The sequence below is a fragment of the Helicoverpa armigera genome, chromosome 15 (genome assembly GCF_030705265.1).
Source record: "Helicoverpa armigera isolate CAAS_96S chromosome 15, ASM3070526v1, whole genome shotgun sequence".
Classification (NCBI taxonomy): Eukaryota; Metazoa; Arthropoda; class Insecta; order Lepidoptera; family Noctuidae; genus Helicoverpa; species Helicoverpa armigera.
In genome coordinates, this window is record NC_087134.1 from 9415839 (window position 1) to 9435633 (window position 19795).

General features: G+C 38.6%; 4 protein-coding genes across 4 annotated transcripts; 1 reads left to right on the forward strand and 3 right to left on the reverse strand.

Annotated features, from left to right (window-relative positions):
* The first annotated feature begins 4373 nt into the window (after nucleotides 1-4373).
* Nucleotides 4374-6035, forward strand: LOC135117849 (pupal cuticle protein 27-like). The gene is made up of 4 exons (XM_064038185.1): nucleotides 4374-4524; nucleotides 4784-5184; nucleotides 5274-5404; nucleotides 5508-6035. The coding sequence occupies exons 1-4, from the start codon at nucleotides 4516-4518 to the stop codon at nucleotides 5924-5926; spliced, it is 960 nt and encodes a 319-aa protein (XP_063894255.1). The 5' UTR covers nucleotides 4374-4515; the 3' UTR covers nucleotides 5927-6035.
* Nucleotides 6036-10601: 4566 nt separating this feature from the next.
* On the reverse strand, nucleotides 10602-11731 carry LOC135117872 (uncharacterized). Its single transcript, XM_064038273.1, has 4 exons — nucleotides 11723-11731; nucleotides 11231-11643; nucleotides 11023-11153; nucleotides 10602-10915 (listed from the first exon to the last, which is right to left on the reverse strand). Exons 1-4 carry the CDS (start codon nucleotides 11729-11731, stop codon nucleotides 10641-10643), a joined length of 828 nt encoding a protein of 275 aa, XP_063894343.1. The 3' UTR covers nucleotides 10602-10640.
* A 1577-nt stretch (nucleotides 11732-13308) lies between these two features.
* On the reverse strand, nucleotides 13309-14405 carry LOC126055521 (cuticle protein 2-like). The gene is made up of 4 exons (XM_049844990.2): nucleotides 14339-14405; nucleotides 13854-14254; nucleotides 13642-13772; nucleotides 13309-13551 (listed from the first exon to the last, which is right to left on the reverse strand). Exons 1-4 carry the CDS (start codon nucleotides 14345-14347, stop codon nucleotides 13349-13351), a joined length of 744 nt encoding a protein of 247 aa, XP_049700947.2. The 5' UTR covers nucleotides 14348-14405; the 3' UTR covers nucleotides 13309-13348.
* Nucleotides 14406-16779: 2374 nt separating this feature from the next.
* Nucleotides 16780-17840, reverse strand: LOC135117899 (cuticle protein 2-like). The gene is made up of 4 exons (XM_064038331.1): nucleotides 17771-17840; nucleotides 17286-17686; nucleotides 17074-17204; nucleotides 16780-16982 (listed from the first exon to the last, which is right to left on the reverse strand). The coding sequence occupies exons 1-4, from the start codon at nucleotides 17777-17779 to the stop codon at nucleotides 16780-16782; spliced, it is 744 nt and encodes a 247-aa protein (XP_063894401.1). The 5' UTR covers nucleotides 17780-17840.
* Nucleotides 17841-19795: the final 1955 nt, after the last annotated feature.

Consider the following 19795-nt stretch of genomic DNA (forward strand, 5'->3'; position numbering starts at 1 on the left):
ATAATTACTTTGTCGACCGTGAACTCTGCACTGCTGGTTAAGGGGTATATTGTGTGCTTTTAAAAAGCTTTTTTGCGAATATTTAAATACATTTTATCATGTATTTACCATAAAATGAGGCTACTTTGCTCCATGAAGGTAAATATATTAGTCATTTTAAATATTGGATCCAGAAGGATCTGAAACAACATTTCAAATCGGTCCCGGCACTCCATAGATTAGCGCCTTCAAGCGGAAGAACATGCAGCTCTATAATATTACTTAGTACGGTAGACTGCACATCAGTGGTAACTGTCATGCACCTTAACTCAATGGTAGTAGTACGATAAAGTACGATTTTCTTATAAAACTGTTACTGACCTGAAGTTGACTGTACCTACTTATTAATTATTTTTTTTTGTTAACTTGTTTCTCACATAATTTTGAGGAGTTATTTGATAATATTTCATCCCTTCAAAATCTTGCTTCCAAACTACAAAATTTTCTAATTTACGATCTACGATATTTTCTACAAATTTTCTTCAATACGGCTTGACCTTAACGCTATGAATGGGCGGCCATTATAAAATTGTGCGGTCAGTGATGAAACGAATCATTCGATTATAATACCGATCCATGTCATAATGCTGCGAGAACTATATCGATTTAGGATGATACCACGATACTTACTTGCTTTAGGTGCTATGATACCAAGTTTGTAACTGTGTGTGATGCCCAAATAACCATAAATTTTTATTAGTTTCAGGTCAACGATATGAATAAAAGATAATCCATTGTATTAAAAATTCTACTTGTATGCAGACATTTAATGAGACACACGAAAATAGAAATTTTATCTCGTGGAGACAAATTATTCAATTGCAAAACTCTTAATTATATTTAAGTTTAGGAAACACATAATCACAAAAGCACAAAACTATAAAGAGGGAAAATACAAAGAAGCGCTACAAAAAAGTCCTAATACCAACTAAAGCACTACAAAAGATTTTAGACACATCGATATCTATATAGCGCCACCTACATATCCAATTCAGAACTAACGCTACAATAATGTCTGACCTTCACCTCGATATCTTACTCTCCTAAACTCAATACTCGCGATGATACAGCACTAAAATAAATAGCTTCGAATCACGGAGAAAGGAAATATGAACGGAGATGCCATAAGGCAGGTAGGTCAGGCGCCTTCATCTAGGTCAAAATGATCAGTCACGAGTAAATTAACTGATAAATATTATAATGTTTTACTGATGCCATAGTAATTTAGAATAAGACTTAGGTATTATGAACTGGCATTAAATGCCGGGTAGTATTTAAACGCAAATCAAAAAATATCCCTTTTCTATGCAATAAGATTCCGAATTCCCATCAAAATTACTGATTGCACAGCAAAATATTCAACTCAAAATATCACTAAACACACTACAATTTATTTTCGCAGCGTACAGCGATTTTTCCTAAAGCAAAAGCTTTTTCATCAATGCACAGCTAATAATCTTAATGCACATTATACATGTTAACTCTTTTTTTTAAATATAGCTTCTATTTTATATTATTTACAGCAGTTTTTCAGAATGAAACAGCATTTTATTTGTCTCAGTCATCTTATTATTTATTAATTACGGCATAATGAGACCAGCAAAAAAATATAAAATTAAATACAAAATTGTAATTTATTGAATTATTAAAGCGCGTCTTGCTTTCGCGGGGCGTACACGTTTCCTTTTTTGCCCTAATAATAATAGGCAACATTTTTAGCTTCTGCAGCTGGCGCCACGTACTTGAGTCGGATCGCAAGTCCGATGATATGCTTGCATATACATACTATAGTTCTTTAAAAAAATAGGGCTGGTGCATTGTCAGTCATTGTCAGTATTTCCTTTTGGCATACATTTCATATAAGTAGTCATTAAAAGGCTACTACTATAATATCATATTTCAGAATGTTTATAGTCAGAATCATCTTTTGGCATAGTTTTGGAATTTTTATTTTCCTGTAAGAAGCATGCAAACAAGCCTGAAGCATGAAAGCAGGCATGCAACATGTAACCAGGCATGCAACATGGAAGTAAGCATGCAACATGCAGCAAGCATCACTTCTGTCACGGCTCCGGCGCTTCGTGGCTCCGGCGGTCAAATGCGAGCTTATCGTCGCAGATGATTTTCACGCTCACCACCGCAGCTTCGGCTTACTGGCCGGCCGAGCCGGCCAGCCTCAACCGCGTTGGCGAGCGTTAAAATTACCTGCTCCTCAGCTCGCAGGCCGCCTCGCCCTCCGCGCCTACGCGGTTTTGAATTGCACTCTAGGGTAGGGCAGACAAGACTACGTGGAGTCGGTTTTGCAGCGATTTGTTTTCGTTACTAGCTTCAATTTTAATACAATATTTTTTAATTGAACTCTATCTTACTCACTCGCGCCACTCTGCACTCCAGTGACGAAAAAGCGCGCGAAGCCGCGAACCTTTTTCAGTTAATTTGTTCTGTTTTTAGAAATAATGCAATGTGACAGGATTTTTTTGTTATAATAATCATTTAATTTGTCGAGCATGGCTTCTTGAAAATTAAGACAAATATGATGAACAGGTTTTGTTGTACTTACTGGTTAATATGCGACTGGGATAGTTATTTTGCTATGAAATATGGAAAATTTGCTGTGCAGTCAGTATTAATGCTATGTATGTAGTATTTTTGTACAAGAATAAATTTAAGTGTATTGCATTATAATAAAAAAAGCAATGTCATATTGATGTATAATTTCGAATTATCTGCAGTTTGAGTGTTGTTAAACATTTAGTTTATTTGTAGTGAACTAAGTTATTTGATGTAAAAAAGAATATAAATGATGAGTATTAATTGATAGGCGATTATTTATTTGATATGCAATTTATAATATCCCTTAAATGCCTAATGTTGCTCTCCCCTAATATGTTCCACACATTGTTTTTAGCTTAAGCCAAATGTGAAACAATACCCTGAAAAACTGTGGAATTCAAATAAATGATATGAGTGAATATAAACGAGGAGTCCGGTTTCTTTGACAAATCTGCCAACGATTTTTGGTATTACAAAAAATGGACAGGTTCAAAGATGGCGTACAAGGGCAGAGACAGTAAAATTCCTGGTCGTAAAATCACCCGCATTTTGGCGCGCTACTTTCTTAGCAGATTTTGCTTTATGGCATCTCCGTTATTTTGTTCTCCATGTTCCGAATGCTATCAAAAGCTCTATGTAGCAATGTTCAATAGTTTCAGTAAAAGTAATGTTATAACTGTTGTAAAATGTGAATGATGGCTATTTGATGTTAGGTTTAGATATGCGTATTTGTATGTAGATTTGTTGATACTAAATTGATGTGCGTCTAGATGTTTTGTTTATGTGCCAGTCAAGAATGATTCAGGATTTTTTTGATAGGTGCATCTTAAAGGTTTTGACATACAAATAGTATATCTTCGAATGAGGCCAATGTTTGCCCCTATCTTAGAGGAATATAACAATGCATTAGGAAACAAGTTTAGTTTAGAATTCGGGTTTCAAACTTCTTCATCGATTTTGCAAAAAAAGGAGAATTTCATTTTCAATCAGTTCATCTTCAATTTTTGTCAATTTCAGCGGTTTTTATAGAGTCTTGTAAGATTACAAACATTGCCGACCATTGTTATATTTAAATTGAACCCACAGTTCCTTTCATAATAAGTCAGTTCTTCTAGACCACTAGACTAACGAGACTGTCGAGATAATGATATAATTGATCACTGGTACTACTTTATTTTATGATTTTATGCATAAACCACAAAGGTAATTTAGATTTGCAGAAAAAGATTTGTTCAGGTGTTTGTTTAACGGTGGCTTTGACGTTGATGTCTTATTTATTGTTGTATCGTTAGGGTTTTATTTGAGTAGTTATAGCAAAAACAAAGAAATAATATAATATTACTTGTGAGATGACATTAGACACCAAACTGTTGAAGAAGATTACCTAAGTGCTGAACCGGTCTCGATATAAAATACAATAATGGAAGATGATAATGATGATACTTGTAGTAATAAGAAAAACAAAGCTTCTAGTTTTAAGAAGTTTCCACACCCATTTAATAAAGTTTACACATCTTCGGCTAATTATGGTAATAAACGTCCAAAATATGATACAAGACGGCTATCCTCATAACATACAGACCTTACTTTTACCTCATTACTCCATTAGAATTTGGATTGAATATATTTGATTTATAGCGTCTGACTTCTGACCTCCCAAACCTAATAGAAAACCAGATCATTATCTAGTTCAATAGCATGATTACACCTTTTAATATCAGAGCTATCTCAATCAGTTGGCTAAGGCCATCTACAATTAGACTGAACCATCCTCGAGCAAGAATCTCGATTATGAAATATTATGTGCTTGTAAATAAGAAGTAGATCGACTTACACACAACTATATATAGTGAACTGACATTGAAGAGTTATCAGTTGCATCCACAGCTTCTGGGTAGCAAATTCATCTTACAAACAGCAAAAATGAAATTGGTGAGCTACTAAAAGTATTTGGAGCAAAAAAAATGTACTTTAAATAAAACAAAACTGAAAATAATGGAAAAGGATGTTATAGGAAGCAAAAAATATTCTAAATTACTACTTAAAATTGTACTTATACAACATCGTGAAATTATAAGATTATATTTGAGAAAAACAAAACATATCAGTAAAATTCAAAAAATATTCTTTGACTTGATTAACTATCAAAAGTGTATAAGGAAATTAAAACTATCTGTATTGTGTTTTCCAGTTCATCGTATTAGCCGCCGTCACTTTGGCTCAGGCCGCCAAACTGGACAGGACCTACCTCCCACCCAACGCACAAGCTGCCGCAGGATCTGCCTTCCTCCAGACTCCTCGTCAGTCCAACGGATTCCGCGACCAATCCGGTGCTTACTCGAACCCCAACGCGTATGCCCAGACTGGTGCTTACTCAGGCTTCGAAGCTCGTCCCGAGCGCGCTCAGGCTGCCTTCGAGAGGAACGCTGCTATCCTCCGTCAGGACAACTCCAATGATGGAGAAACTTACGCGTACGCTTATGAAACCGAGAACGGCATCTCCGCCGAGGAGAATGGAGTGGCGACCAATGGAGTCCAGGCTCAGGGCGGCTACTCCTACACTGGTGATGACGGCCAGGTCTACTCTGTGAGGTGAGAAAATTAAACTGAACTTTGACTCAAAACCCTAAATGTGACCTACGATACCTAATTGTGCTATAACTCCATTATTTCTTTATCAGGTACACCGCTGACGAGAACGGTTTCCAGCCCCAGGGTGATCATCTCCCCACTCCCCCTCCCATCCCCGAAGAGATCTTGAAGTCTCTGGAAATTAACGCCCGTGCTGCTGCCGCCGGCAAATCTGACGATGGTGAGCAAAACGTTTCGTTACATACGTAACATAATTGTATTCCTATATTCACGATTCTACGTTAAAAAATACAACATAGATTATATAAATTTTATTTTCCCAGGATCATACCGTGATGCGTCATACGCCAGCAACAACCAACAACAGTACTACAGCCAAAACGCTCAAGCCCCCATCGCCGGAGTCCAGAAGGCATACCTTCCTCCCTTCGCTCAGCGCAACAACCAACAACCCGCCTTCAACAACAACGCTTTCGCCCGCAACAACGCTGGCAGCGGTAGCTCTATCAACGGAGTCCAGAAGGCGTACCTCCCTCCCTTCGCTCAACGCAACAACCAAGGAATCAGAGCCCAGCAACCTGCCTTCAACAGGAACGCTTTTGCCCGCAACGACGCTACTGGAAGCGGCAGCTCCGTCGCCGGCGTCCAGAAAGCGTACCTCCCTCCCTTCGCTCAGCGCAACAACCAGAGGAGCGGAGCGAGGCAATCCTCCTTCAACGCGAGAGACGGATACCGTTACTAGAGACTGTTGAATTATGATTGTTAAATGATCTGAAAATAAATTATACATATTTTTTACGACATTTTGTATTGTTTAATTGTTCTTTAAGTTTGTTTGTTTAAGTTGAACAGTTCCAAATATACCCGTCATTTTAATGTAATAAAATAACTTCCACAACTACATATGAGGAAACTTCACAAATTTTCATTTCTCTTGCATATAAGATAATCTGTATTTTAGCAAACTTAGAAAACTTATTTTAAATACTGATCAGGTTCAGTATAGAGGTACATAATTAAAGAGGTTTGAAACTGTTTTGTATTTAGTACATTTAAACTCGCATAGCTTGAATACCTGTAAAGAGTAGTACCTCTTTAGATTTTATGTTATTTTCTTTATTCTTCCGAGTACATATCCTTTATCACAACATTATGACGTTTGCCATAACAACTACAAGCTGATACGAGAATAATTGTTGTGACTGACATCATCTAAAAACACCTTAGTCTTAAAAATTAAAACAGATCAAGACAAATGATTAAAAAGACTGCTAAGTGTGCTAACAAGAACAAAATAAAACGAAATATTATAAAATCCTTATCAGGCATTAAATTCTTAGTTAAAATCTGAAAGTTGTCATGATAAAGTAAATAGTCTTTCCCATCCCACGCTTATCGTGGGATCAGTAAAACAAATTGCTTTAGATTTTTCAATATTGAGTCATTTGAGGGAGGACTGTTCTCAGTTTTTATTATAATCGCACAAATATTCTAAAAATAAAACACCTCTATTGTGGTCCACATCTTCCTTTGTGGTTTTTAAGTCAGAACTAAGATTTGTCTTTTAAACTGTTGAATCGGGATTTGTAGGGCTGAAAACCTAAATCAATATTTGGTCCCTTTAAATGAACAAAGGCTAATACTTCGGTCACATGACAATAACAATGCCTAATGAATCAACTCATTTAACATCCAATTTCAATTATTATTTCATTTGTAATCAAAAAGTTCCCAAAGAAAGAGCTTGAATTGCGCAAACTTCATGAACTACAAATACATCAAATCAGATCATTGCACAAGGTTACCCGATACAAACAGATCTAGACACTAGACAGCAGCCTACTCATCCATTTGTGCAATGCTGTCTTAAAATTCAATTTAATCTTAATACACGCAACTTCAATTGCTACACATCACGACACGTTATCTTTAAGTAATTTGTAGTAATATACAGGGTGTTTGGCGCATGGACCGACACAATTTTTTGGGGGATTCGTGAGGCCATGTACTAGTTTTCACTCATAGACCCAATGTCCTATATGTCACTGTATTCGAGATACGATTTTTTTTGTTTGTTTTTAAAAATTACCGGAACTATCACCTTTAAAACGCTATAACTTTTCAGTCTGTTGTCGAATTTACACCAAATCACTTTCATTGCGTTCTCTGATGTATTATTATTCCAAATAAAACATAAATTCATAGCACTAGATGGAAAAAAATACTTGTTGAGCTTCCAAAGTCTTATGAAAAAATGAAAAAAAATCAAAATTAATTATAAAAAAGTAAAAGCTTTTATCCATTTAATAAAAAAAATGCCTACTTAATACCCTTTCCACGATATGCCACATGGGTGTGAAATCCATTCTTACCATTAACCATGCCAGGGTTGAAAACACAAAAATGTAAAATGTTTTAATTTTAAGTTATAAATTATGTTCCTGTTGCGAATGCATGCACATCTTTTTCTAATTTCTACAGTCGTCGTCCTCAGTCGCATTTCTGCTTTCATAATTTCAAAGGCGCAATTTATTCTTTCGATTAAAATTCTCTTGTGGGTACTTCAGTCGCATACACAATTTCTTTTGCACGGCCCCAGACATAAAATCCAAGGGCGTCAGGTCTGGTGAACGTGCAGGCCAAAATTGGGCCGCCTCTTCCGATCCATGAATTTGGAAAACAGTTGTCCAAATGTTCTCGCACGTCTCGCTGGTAATGTGCTGGACAGCCATCATTTTGGAAAATAATTGGTTCTCCATCTAATACTGGTAATACCAATTCAGGTAAATCTTCGAGTAAAAATTCAAATAATTTTCTCCGGTCAGGCGCTCTGGTAAGAAATGTGGACCGATCAGGTGTCTTCCAATAACCCCCCCAAACGTTTACACTAAACTTAGTTTGAAAGGAACTTTGTCTTTTCTTGCGGGGATTTTGTCTTTTTGCCCAATGGTGAAGGTTGTGAGATTCACAATTCCCTCGTGATTAAAATTGATTCATCAGTCCACAAAATTCTTTTAAAAATTTGTATCATCTACGTCCGTATGCATCATAAATCGGCAAAAATCGAGCGTCTCCTGTGATCATCATCTATGAGACCTAGAACAATCCATTAAAGACTGGTAAAAATTCACTTTTGAATGGCAAAACTAACATAAATTTAAAAGATAAAATTAGAAAAATAAAAGTTACTAGGTATTTATTTGAAAAACGAACCAGTAAAGCTACAAGGATATTTGTAAACGTTTAAAATAAGTGTATGGTTAAAACCATTTTAAAATACAAGTTTTTTGGGTGCAAAATTTCAGCACAATAAGGTCGAAGATAACTGGTTCAAAATTTAGTTTTACGATTTCGCCTGATAAAATAAATAAAGTACTTAACGTACCTTGAACAGAAGTGTAGTGATACGCATGCTTTCCATTTCCCGAAGAACTGACCAAACTTTCCAAACCGACAAGTGAAGTCTTTCAGCTACAACTCGAATACTTGTCGTTGGATCCTCATCAAAAGCTTGCAAAATGCTTTCATCAATTACAACATTATGTTGCCTCACATTAACGCGAGGCTCTTGGAAATTTATGTTTCCAGTCTCCCTCAGACGTCGATAGGTTGTAGCAAACGTCTCGTGGTGTGGTATACGCCGGTTAGGATAACGCTGCTGGTAAATTCTACGCGCTTCACGAGCGTTACAATTAGCGCTGCCATATGCCAACAACATGTCAGCATACTCTTCGTTGCTGAAGTTAGGCATTGTAACAAGCACGGTGAATACACCAACAGTTTAACAGAAAAGTTCAACAAACAAAACTTAACAAAAACAAACTTTAACAAAAAACAACGAAATAGGAAAACGTGAAATACACGGACACTTCCGATAGCAGAGATAGTCAAATCTCGACTAAACAAGGATCACATAACAAACTCCAACCCAATGATAGACAAAGACAAGAGATATTTTTCATGCGTAAGAAAGAGACAGGCAGTTTACCTGCCAATTACCTGCTTACCATTGTTCTATCAAACGGGTTCGTTGTTAGAGACGTTAGAGTGCGTGTTCGTTCCTGCTCTGATTTTGACGACATTATTAATGATTTCACACCCATGTGGCATATCGTTGGAAAGGGTATTAAGTAGGCAATTTTTTTTTATTAAACGAAGTTCATAAAAGCTTTTACTTTTTTTTATAATTAATTTTGAATTTGACATTTTCATACGTTTTTCATTTTAAGAGTTTGGAAGCTCAACAAGTATTTTTTTTCCATCTAGTGCTATGAATTTATGTTTTATTTGGAATAATAATACATCAGAGAACGCAATGAAAGTGATTTGGTGTAAATTCGACAACAGACTGAAAAGTTATAGCGTTTTAAAGGTGATAGTTCCGGTAATTTTTAAAAACAAACAAAAAAAATCGTATCTCGAATACAGTGACATATAGGACATTGGGTCTATGAGTGAAAACTAGTACATGGCCTCACGAATCCCCCAAAAATTTTTGTCGGTCCATGCGCCAAACACCCTGTATAGTAAGAGTACGCGCACACTACAAATTTTAGTCGCCCGATAGTTGATTTGTTGTCATAAATCAGTATGAAGATGAATAGAAGTACATACGTAACTACAATCAGGTATTTATTTGGTATCAAACCAACTAAAAACTTTAATTGAATTCACGAAATATATTCAAAAGTATTGCTACCAACGCAACTGGCTGACAGCTGGCTCGATGGTTGGAAGAAAATATTTTTTAAGAAATTCGTGAATTCAATCAAAGTTTTAGTCGGTCTGATACAGTCCAAATACCTGGGGCCCGATTCTCCTAAGTTAATAATGTCAAAATTGAATAGAAATTGAATCGCAATAGCACCTTTAACCATATCGGCCATTCTGCTACTGATCGTTGTTATGTGTTAGTTACCATACGGATTTATGAGCCCAAACAAACTATCGACCGACTAACAGTTGTCAGTGTGCGGGTAGTCTAATGATGAAGATCCTTGTGAAACAGTTCGCTCAAGATAGTTGAACTGGAACATTAATTTCAAGGGCATTGATAACTTCACGTAGTTCTGTGCTTTGCCTTTTGTTTTAATGAAGTAAATTAAGTACAATACCATTTATTTGAAGTAGATACGATTCTTTATTTTTAGTTTGTACTTTGAAGTATAAGTCACTTACACTGTATGCTATAGGACATGGCGTCGGAAAATGTACCATACACATTTTATTTCTGGATATTATTTATGTATGAGGTTAGGTGTTTATGTACTACATATTTATGTTTTAGGTGCAATGAAAATTAAAATACGAAAAACTATGTCACTTATGCCATATTAGAAGAATACTAGAAGACGGCTAATTGCGCCGACTCGAAGTAAAATCGGGGTAAGAACAAAAGTTTTATGTTCAATAATTTATTTTACAGGTTACAAACATCAGTCTCGGTCTCAATAACGCTAGCCGTCTCTCGCGATAAAAGAATGTCTTCGAGCTACAGGTGGAAGATACGCCTTCTGGACTCCATAAATGGGGCTAACACTTTCGGAAGCGTCATAGCGGGGAACAGCGTTGTTGAAGGAGAATTGCCTCGCTCCGCTCCTGTGGTTGTTGTGCTGAGCGAAGGGAGGGATGTACGCTTTCGGCACGAGGAGAGCATTGTCGGTGACGATGGCATCAGCATTGTAGTACTGTTGTTGGTATTCGTTGGCGTATTTGCCTTCTCTGTAAGAACCTGGGAAAAGATAAAGGAGAAGAGAGATAAGTATATTAATCAATACCTAAATACTAAAGGCAGGGAAATGTCTAATGGCATGGGAAATATAATAGTTGAAAGCTTACCATCATCGTAAATACCGGCGGCCTCATCACGAGCGTTCTGTTCCAGAGCCTTTAGAATCTCTTCAGGGATGGGAGAAGAAATGGGGAGGTGGTCACCCTTAGGCTGGAAGCCGTTCTCGTCAGCGGTGTACCTGATAAAAAAATTTTTGAGTTACATGACAAATATCACCTTTAGGTGTCAATTCAAAGTTAAGTTTCTTTTTCTTACCTCACAGAATAGATCTGGCCGTCAACACCAATGAAAGAGTAACTGCCCTGAGCCTTGACTCCATTGGACGCCACTCCGTGCTCCTCGGCGGAGATGCCGTTCTCAGTTTCATAAGCGTACGCGTAAGTCTCTTCAGCATTTTGGATCTCCTGATTGAGGATAGCAGCGTTCCTCTCGAAAGCAGCCTGACCGCGGTCGGGACGACTTTCCAAGCTTGAGAAAGCATCAGTCTGGGCGTAAACATCGGTTTCGGCAAAAACATTGGATAACGAACCACTTTCGTCTAGGAATCTGGTGGACTCTCGAGGAGTGCCGAGGAAGTCAGATCCAGCGGCTGCTCGTGCGTAGGGAGTTAGGTAAGACCTGACCAATTTGGCGGCCTGGGCCAGAGCCACTGAAGCTAAAATTACGAACTGAAAAATAAATGATATTTTACAACACACATTCATACACAGTATCACTCACTAGATCACTCCCACTACGTCAGCTTACCAATTTCATTTTATTATTTTTAATTATTTTGTATTGGCCCTTGACCAGAAGGTCTGTATGCAACAACCTCTGCGTATCACAATAATATATGAGGTGCAGATCAATTAGCGGCCTAAGTTTCTTAATGACAATACGATTCTCGGGGGTGCTGCGATCGACCTTTACAAATATAGTACGCTAGCTTATATTAACTAGGTATGTATGTATATGTAATACCTGGAAGTTATTAAGAAAACCTAAGATAGAACAACGTTCTTGAAATCTACCGAACAGATTTATGTTACAAAGGAATTTGTTGCACTACTACTTCTTCGTAAAAATACCTAGGATTATGGTGAATTTTTGACATAAAATCACCACTAGGAAAAAGGGCGCCAGGGAATCAATTATTTTTTGACATTGTAAAGTGTTGTTTTGAATAAATGCCTTTGAACTTTTTGAATATATTTATCCATACCCATGTTATTTTCATAAGATCGTGATATTCCTAAGGGTTGTTTAAGTAACAATAATTGCTGGTTTGTCTGGAACATTTCATAGTTCTCTAGTAATGATTATTATTATAATGACGCAATTAAAAAGATCGTGTATTTCCTTGGTTCACACAAATATTATTAAATCGTACGACTGCATTCAACTTTTCACAAGCAATCCTGTGATGTTTTCCCATAACTTGTGAAATAATTTCAAAATAGATTTTCTTTATGAATGAAAAAACAAATGTGTCAATAACTGGGACGCAGTTAGGTAAGTACCGGAAACATTAGTTCCCCTTGACCAATTGATTGTAAAATGTAATAAATATTATGTGAATATCATCTTAAACGGTCATCAGGTATGGATATCCTTGAAAGGTAAATTAGAGCGTATCATCAAAAAGTCATGATTTAAATATAATACAGATCAGTGGTCAAAATCTAAATATATAAAACTCAAAGGTGACTGACTGACTGACATAGTGATCTATCAACGCACAGCTGAAACCACTGGACGGATCGGGCTGAAATTTGGCATGCAGGTAGATGTTATGACGTAGGCATCCGCTAAGAAAGGATTTTGATCAATTCTACCCCCAAGGGGATAAAATAGGGGATGAAAGTTTGTATGAAACTTGCCCACGCAGACGAAGTTGCGGGCAACAGCTAGTAAATAATATAGCTACATCGAGCAAATTAAAGAGAAGGTGAATGTTGTGACGTATAAGGAAGTTCAGGAGTCTAGATAGGCGTAAATGGAAGGAGCTGCACCGACAAGAACTGGGCTCTTAAATTGAAGAAGAAGTGGTCAGAATCTAATAAAGTCATGAAGGTTCTTAGTGTTTTGATTTTGATGACTGATTTTTAAGAGTAATCTTTTCTAAACCCATTAGAAAACTCGTAGACTTAAACTCGTAGACTATTGATATTCTTCGTATTTTTTGATTGTATAAGTTATTTTGAACCCAGGTTAAACTGGAAGACATTTTATTAGTCGAATCACCGCTGGTGGACATAAAAAAAATCTGAGTTTTAGTCTACTGAAATTCAAAATATTCTGCTTTCAAAGGGGTTCATGAGTGATAAAGAAATGTAACACATTTAGGTAGTAATAAATATAATTTATTTCAACAAAGTCAGTTCACAGTCTCTAGTAACGGTATCCGTCTCTCGCGTTGAAGGAGGATTGCCTCGCTCCGCTCCTCTGGTTGTTGCGCTGAGCGAAGGGAGGGAGGTACGCTTTCTGCACGCCGGCGACGGAGCTGCCGCTTCCAGTAGCGTCGTTGCCGAGAGCAGCGTTGTTGTAGTACTGTTGTTGGTTGTCAGTGGCGTATTTACCTTCGCTGTAAGATCCTGGAACACAATGTCAATATTTATTGAGATGTTCATTTAGGTATCTTATACCAAAGTCCAAGGAAACCATGTTAGAAGCCGAAGGCTTACCGTCATCGAAGATGCCAGCAGCCTCATCGCGAGCGTTCTGTTCCAGAGCCTTCAGGATCTCTTCAGGGATGGGGGGAGGAGTGGGGAGGTGGTCGCCCTGGGGCTGGAATCCGTTCTCGTCAGCTGTGTATCTGTTAAAAACAATAATTTTAACATTGTTTCTGTGGTTGAATTTGGCAATCATATTGCTATCTGGATTGATGGATTCTCACCTCACAGAGTAGACCTGGCCGTCGTCACCAGTGTAGGAGTAACCGCCCTGAGCCTGGACTCCATTGGTCGCCACTCCGTTTTCCTCGGCGGAGATGCCGTTCTCAGTTTCATAAGCGTACGCGTAAGTCTCTCCATCATTGGAGTTGTCCTGACGGAGGATAGCAGCGTTCCTCTCGAAGGCAGCCTGAGCGCGCTCGGGACGAGCTTCGAAGCCTGAGTAAGCACCAGTCTGAGCATACGCGTTGGGGTTGGAGTAAGCTCCAGATTGGTCGCGGAATCCGTTGGACTGACGAGGAGTCTCGAGGAAGGCAGATCCTGCGGCAGCTTGTGCGTTGGGTGGGAGGTAGGTCCTGTCCAGTTTGGCGGCCTGAGCCAGAGCGATCGAAGCTAAGATGATAAACTGAAAAATAATTTAATATTTAACAACACTTTACATTCGATACACATTAGCACTCACTGGATCACTTTCACTACGTCAGCTTACCAATTTCATTTTTAATATTTTTGATTTATTGTTGTATTGAACCTGCTGCCCAGAAGCCGTGTATGCAACTGATAACCTCAGCGCGTTATCACAGTATATATAGTCAGGTGCAGATCAATTAGTAACATCGCAAGTAGCGGCAATGTTTCTTAATGACGATGCGATGCTCGGGGATGAACTTGTTCTATTGCGGTTGACCTTTACTGAAGCTCACCGATAAGAAAGTTTAACTAGGTATATGTAATACAACACATGGAAGTTATTTAGCATAGTAATCAATATGACCAAGATTGTTGAAACGTTTTTTAGCAGACAGAGATCAGAAAAGTCTGTTGCACCACTGCTTTTTAGTGAAAATACATAAGATTCGGTGAATGGAATTCGGCGTTTTGCAATCCGTGTTTTTTTGTTACATGAAGGGGCTGACATACAATGATAAAAGCCCCTAAATAAATTTACAATAAAAAAAGGATAATATTGAAATATAGCTGTTACAAAAAATAAAAGCTCTTGAATTTTAAGTCTAAATACACGTTCATTTCATAAGATCGTATTGCAAGGATCGTTGTAGGAGCAATTTCTTTTTGGATGGAACATTTCATTTCATTAAACAATTTTTATGACACTTCTTCTTGAGCTGTGCCTTCCTTTTTTAATGACGCTACTGTTGAGTCCTTCTATGCAGTTCCATAACTTAGAAATGATTAAAAAATGACTCTGTATAACGTATGTAAGTGTAATTTCTTGATATACACCAGAAGTAGATGGGTCAATAACTGGATCGCAGTTACCGGAAGCATTAGTTCACCTTGAACAATTTATTAATTGTAAGATGTAACAAATAATTACATATATGAACATCATCTTAAACGGTCATCAGGTATGGGTATCCTTGAAAGGCAAATTAGAGCATACCATCAAATGTCATGATCGAAAAATAATACGGCCGTGAATCCTTACTTATAGAGTTGGTTTATTTGTATGTTTGTTACGCGTTTACGCTATAACGCTTGAACCGATTGATGACGATGATGAAATGCATGAAAACGGTACTTTTATTCCGGGTACAGAACATAATTCTTTCATGAAATTTACTTTTCTTTATCTCAATGAGTATCATATCATGGGGTTTTGGGTCGCCCAAGAAACTGGGGGAGGAAGTGAGATAGGCAGTCGCTCCACGATAATCACTTGAATATACTCAGCTGCAGCCAGTCAGATTGAATGTGGACCCAAAGATAGTTGGGTAAAAGCTACGAGTAAGTAAATGATAAAAATGTTTATTGTAGTGAAGGGTATGGAACGATTTAACCAATTGGAGCACTACGTCCAGAGTAAATCATGATGAATCATGATGGGAAAACTCCAAATAACAGAAGTCTAGAGTTAGACGAATGGATAATAATTGGTAATTGTGGATTATGATGTCTAAAAGCATTCTTTAGAATTTTGTTTTTCGAACATAATTGCATCAAAGGATGAATCCTTGTCCAAATTAATACATTATTTATCACAAGTAAATCGTTATAATTTAAAACAAAATGGCTCAGTGTATTTCAAATATGCTTTTAGCGAATGCGTATAGATTTAAAGATTTTCCAGTCAAAAAATAATGCCCAACAAATAACAATGACGCGGCATAATGATCAGACTGGCAGGTGGACGTGGTGGATGCAGTAGTAATTAGAAGATTTTTACGATTTTTTTTTAAATGGCTTAGTGATAATTTCGCATTAATGTCAAATTGGATGGGCTCGTATTTATTGTTTGACGTGCTTGAAATCGGAGGCAGAAGCTAGTTACCTAAGTAATGAAGTTACTTATTTAATCATCATCATCATCATCATCTCAGCCATAGGACTTCCACTGCTGAACATAGGCCTCCCCCTTAGATCTCCACAGATACCTGTTGGAGGCGACCTGCGTCCAGTGGACATGGTCTCTCACTATCGGCCTCATCTCAAAGCTCAAAATCGCTCAACGAGCTATGGAGAGGGCTATGCTCGGGATTTCTCTACGTGATCGAATCCGAAATGAGGAGATCCGTAGACAGGCAGGCCATATTGCTCGCAGAGCGGATCGCCGATGGGGTCGAAAGCGCAGCGTAGGACGTCCACCAGCAAGGTGGACAGACGACCTTGTGAAGGTCGCCGGAAGACTTATTTAATATTTAATTTTTATGATTACAAGTTTTGAACTCGGTAACTTGTCGACTATTTGCGTGATAATCTTCACATTCAGGGATCTTTTAATCTATGTTCTGGACTAAAATGTAACGCTAAAGGACATCATACAATTTAAATCACAGCTGGTGGGCAAAAATGTCTATCTCAATTTAATATAAGGTAATTGTCTTGAAAGGGATTCGTAATAACAATATAAAAACAAATATATTTAGAAATAAATATTATTATTTATTTTAACAAGTAATTTTGCAGTCTCTAGTATCGGTACCCGTCTCTCGCATTGAAGGAGGATTGCCTCGCTCCGCTCCTCTGGTTGTTGCGCTGAGCGAAGGGAGGGAGGTACGCTTTCTGGACGCCGGCGACGGAGCTGCCGCTTCCAGCAGCGTCGTTGCCGAGAGCAGCATTGTTGTAGTACTGTTGTTGGTTGTCAGTGGCGTATTTACCTTCGCTGTAAGATCCTGGAACACAATGTCAATATTTATTGAGATGTTCATTTAGGTATCTTATACCAAAGTCCAAGGAAACCATGTTAGAAGCCGAAGCCGTTACCGTCATCGAAGATGCCAGCAGCCTCATCACGAGCGTTTTGTTCCAGAGCCTTCAGGATCTCTTCAGGGATGGGGGGAGGAGTGGGGAGCTGGTCGCCCTGGGGCTGGAATCCGTTCTCGTCAGCTGTGTATCTGTTAAAAACAATAATTTTAACATTGTTTCTGTGGTAGAATTTGGCAATCATATTGCTATCCGGATTGATGGATTCTCACCTCACGGAGTAGACCTGGCCGTCATCACCAGTGTAGGAGTAACCGCCCTGAGCCTGGACTCCATTGGTCGCCACTCCGTTCTCCTCGGCGGAGATGCCGTTCTCAGTTTCATAAGCGTACGCGTAAGTCTCTCCATCATTGGAGTTGTCCTGACGGAGGATAGCAGCGTTCCTCTCGAAGGCAGCCTGAGCGCGCTCGGGACGAGCTTCGAAGCCTGAGTAAGCACCAGTCTGGGCATACGCGTTGGGATTGGAGTAAGCACCGGATTGGTCTCGGAATCCGTTGGACTGACGAGGAGTCTCGAGGAAGGCAGATCCTGCGGCAGCTTGTGCGTTGGGTGGGAGGTAGGTCCTGTCCAATTTGGCAGCCTGGGCTAGAGCCACTGAAGCTAAGATGATAAACTGAAAAATAATTTAATATTTAACCACACTAAACATTCGATAAACAGTAGCACTCACTACATAACTTTCACTACTTCAGCTTACCAATTTCATTTTTATTTATTTTTTATTGTTGTATTAAACCTGCTGCCCAGAAGCCGTGGATGCAACTGATGACCTCTGCGCGTTATCACAGTATATATAGTCAGGTGCAGATCAATTAGTAACATCGCAAGTAGCGGCAATGTTTCTTAATGACGATGCGATGCTCGGGGATGAACTTGTTCTATTGCGGTTGACCTTTACTGAAGCTTACCGATAAGAAAGTGTAACTAGGTATATGTAATACAACACATGGAAGTTATTTAGCTTCGTAATTAAAATGACCTAAGATAATATAGAAATGTTTTTCAAATCTATCAGACAGAGATCAGGGGAGTTTGTTGCACTACTGCTTTTTAGTGAAAATACATAAGATTCGGTGAATGGACGACGTTTTGCATGCCGTGATTTTTTTTCATATAGAAATTAAGTTCTTTTACAAAAAATAGATGCTAGTGAATTAAAAATATAGTCTCTAAATGGAAATGCATTTATTTTTATAATCTATTTCTACAATGTACACACTATACATATATACAAACTTAAACTACTTATCTTTATACAAAACTAAAAATAAAATACTATTTACAAAATATATATAAACATAAAACATAAAATATAAAAGAGCATCGATCAGGCGTCGAAGAATTCCTCCGCATCACTGTCCTCCGGAAACGTGCCCAGAAGACTGGCTGCATTGCCACGTTGAATGGCAATGCTAATTCTTTGTCCGAAGAATAAGCCAGCCCTCTGGTCACGCGAAGCGTCGACAAGCCTTTTCGCGATGTCCTTATAAAGTAACCGCGTACTCGGGCCCCATGGTCCGAGCGTTTCGACCCCAAACGGCTCAAAAGTATAGTTCCCAATAAGGTTACTATACTTGCGTCGCTTGTGGTCTCAGCAGAAGCAGCAGCCGCACCAGCATGACCTGCCGTGCAGGGAAGATGCGATGGCGCCAGGTGTCGACGCACGTTGCATCCCACACAAGGGCCTACCCAACTTCCATGGCAACAACGTCATACCATCTGGCCTCTTTCCATCGTCACGTACCAGTCCATTAGGCTCTAACACGGCTGGTACGCCGGCGGTGGAAAGAGCACGACGGATAATGTCGTTAATGCTGGCATGCCGTGCAATACGACCAGCACTTCTGCAGCACGACAGACCATGGTGCCCGAGGCTGTCGACGGCTTCACCGCAATGACAGCGATGCGGAGCAACACAGGGAGCGCCTAACCGTAAGCATGTAGCGATGCGGAACGTTGTGTCATCCAGCATAGTGCCTATGCTAGATGACGGGATCGCCTGTAATCAGAGGCCCGACTCCCACTCTCCCACAGCCAACAAACGGGCACGCTCAGCAGCACTATTACACGTATTTAATAGATTATTCCGTATAGTGCTACAGAGCGGCCCGTCCCATTGTCTCTGAGAGCAGCGGTTGCCGGGTAAATCCGTATTGGGAGTAGCCATTTTCCAGGCATCCAGCGCATCGGTCAAACACGGTACTTCAACATCAACCAGTGCAGAAGACGACAATATCTTTCTGGTTAATGTATCAGTAATGTATTGTAGAAATAGATTATAAAAATAAATGCATTTCCAAGTAGATAAGTAGATATTAAGCCAAATATTTTGTACACCAATTTGGTAGAATATTTGAGATTCCATTCAATATAAAGTCTCTAAATCCATGTTCATTTCATAAGAACGTATTGTAATGATCGTTTAAGGAGCAATTTCTTTTTGCTGTTTCTTTTCTTTTTCAAGGACGCAACTGTTGAGTTGATAGATAGATCATGAATTTCCCAAAGCCCCAAAAACTTGAACTTCTCACAGGTAACTTTCTAGACCTTTATTGACAACAAAAGATAAGCTATCCTTCCATGCAGTTCCATAACTTATAAAATAATTAACAAATGGCCCTTTATAACTTCGTTATATACACCAGAAGTAGATGGGTCAATAACTGGATCGCAGTTACCGGAACCATTAGTTCACCTTGACCAATTTATTAATTGTAAGATG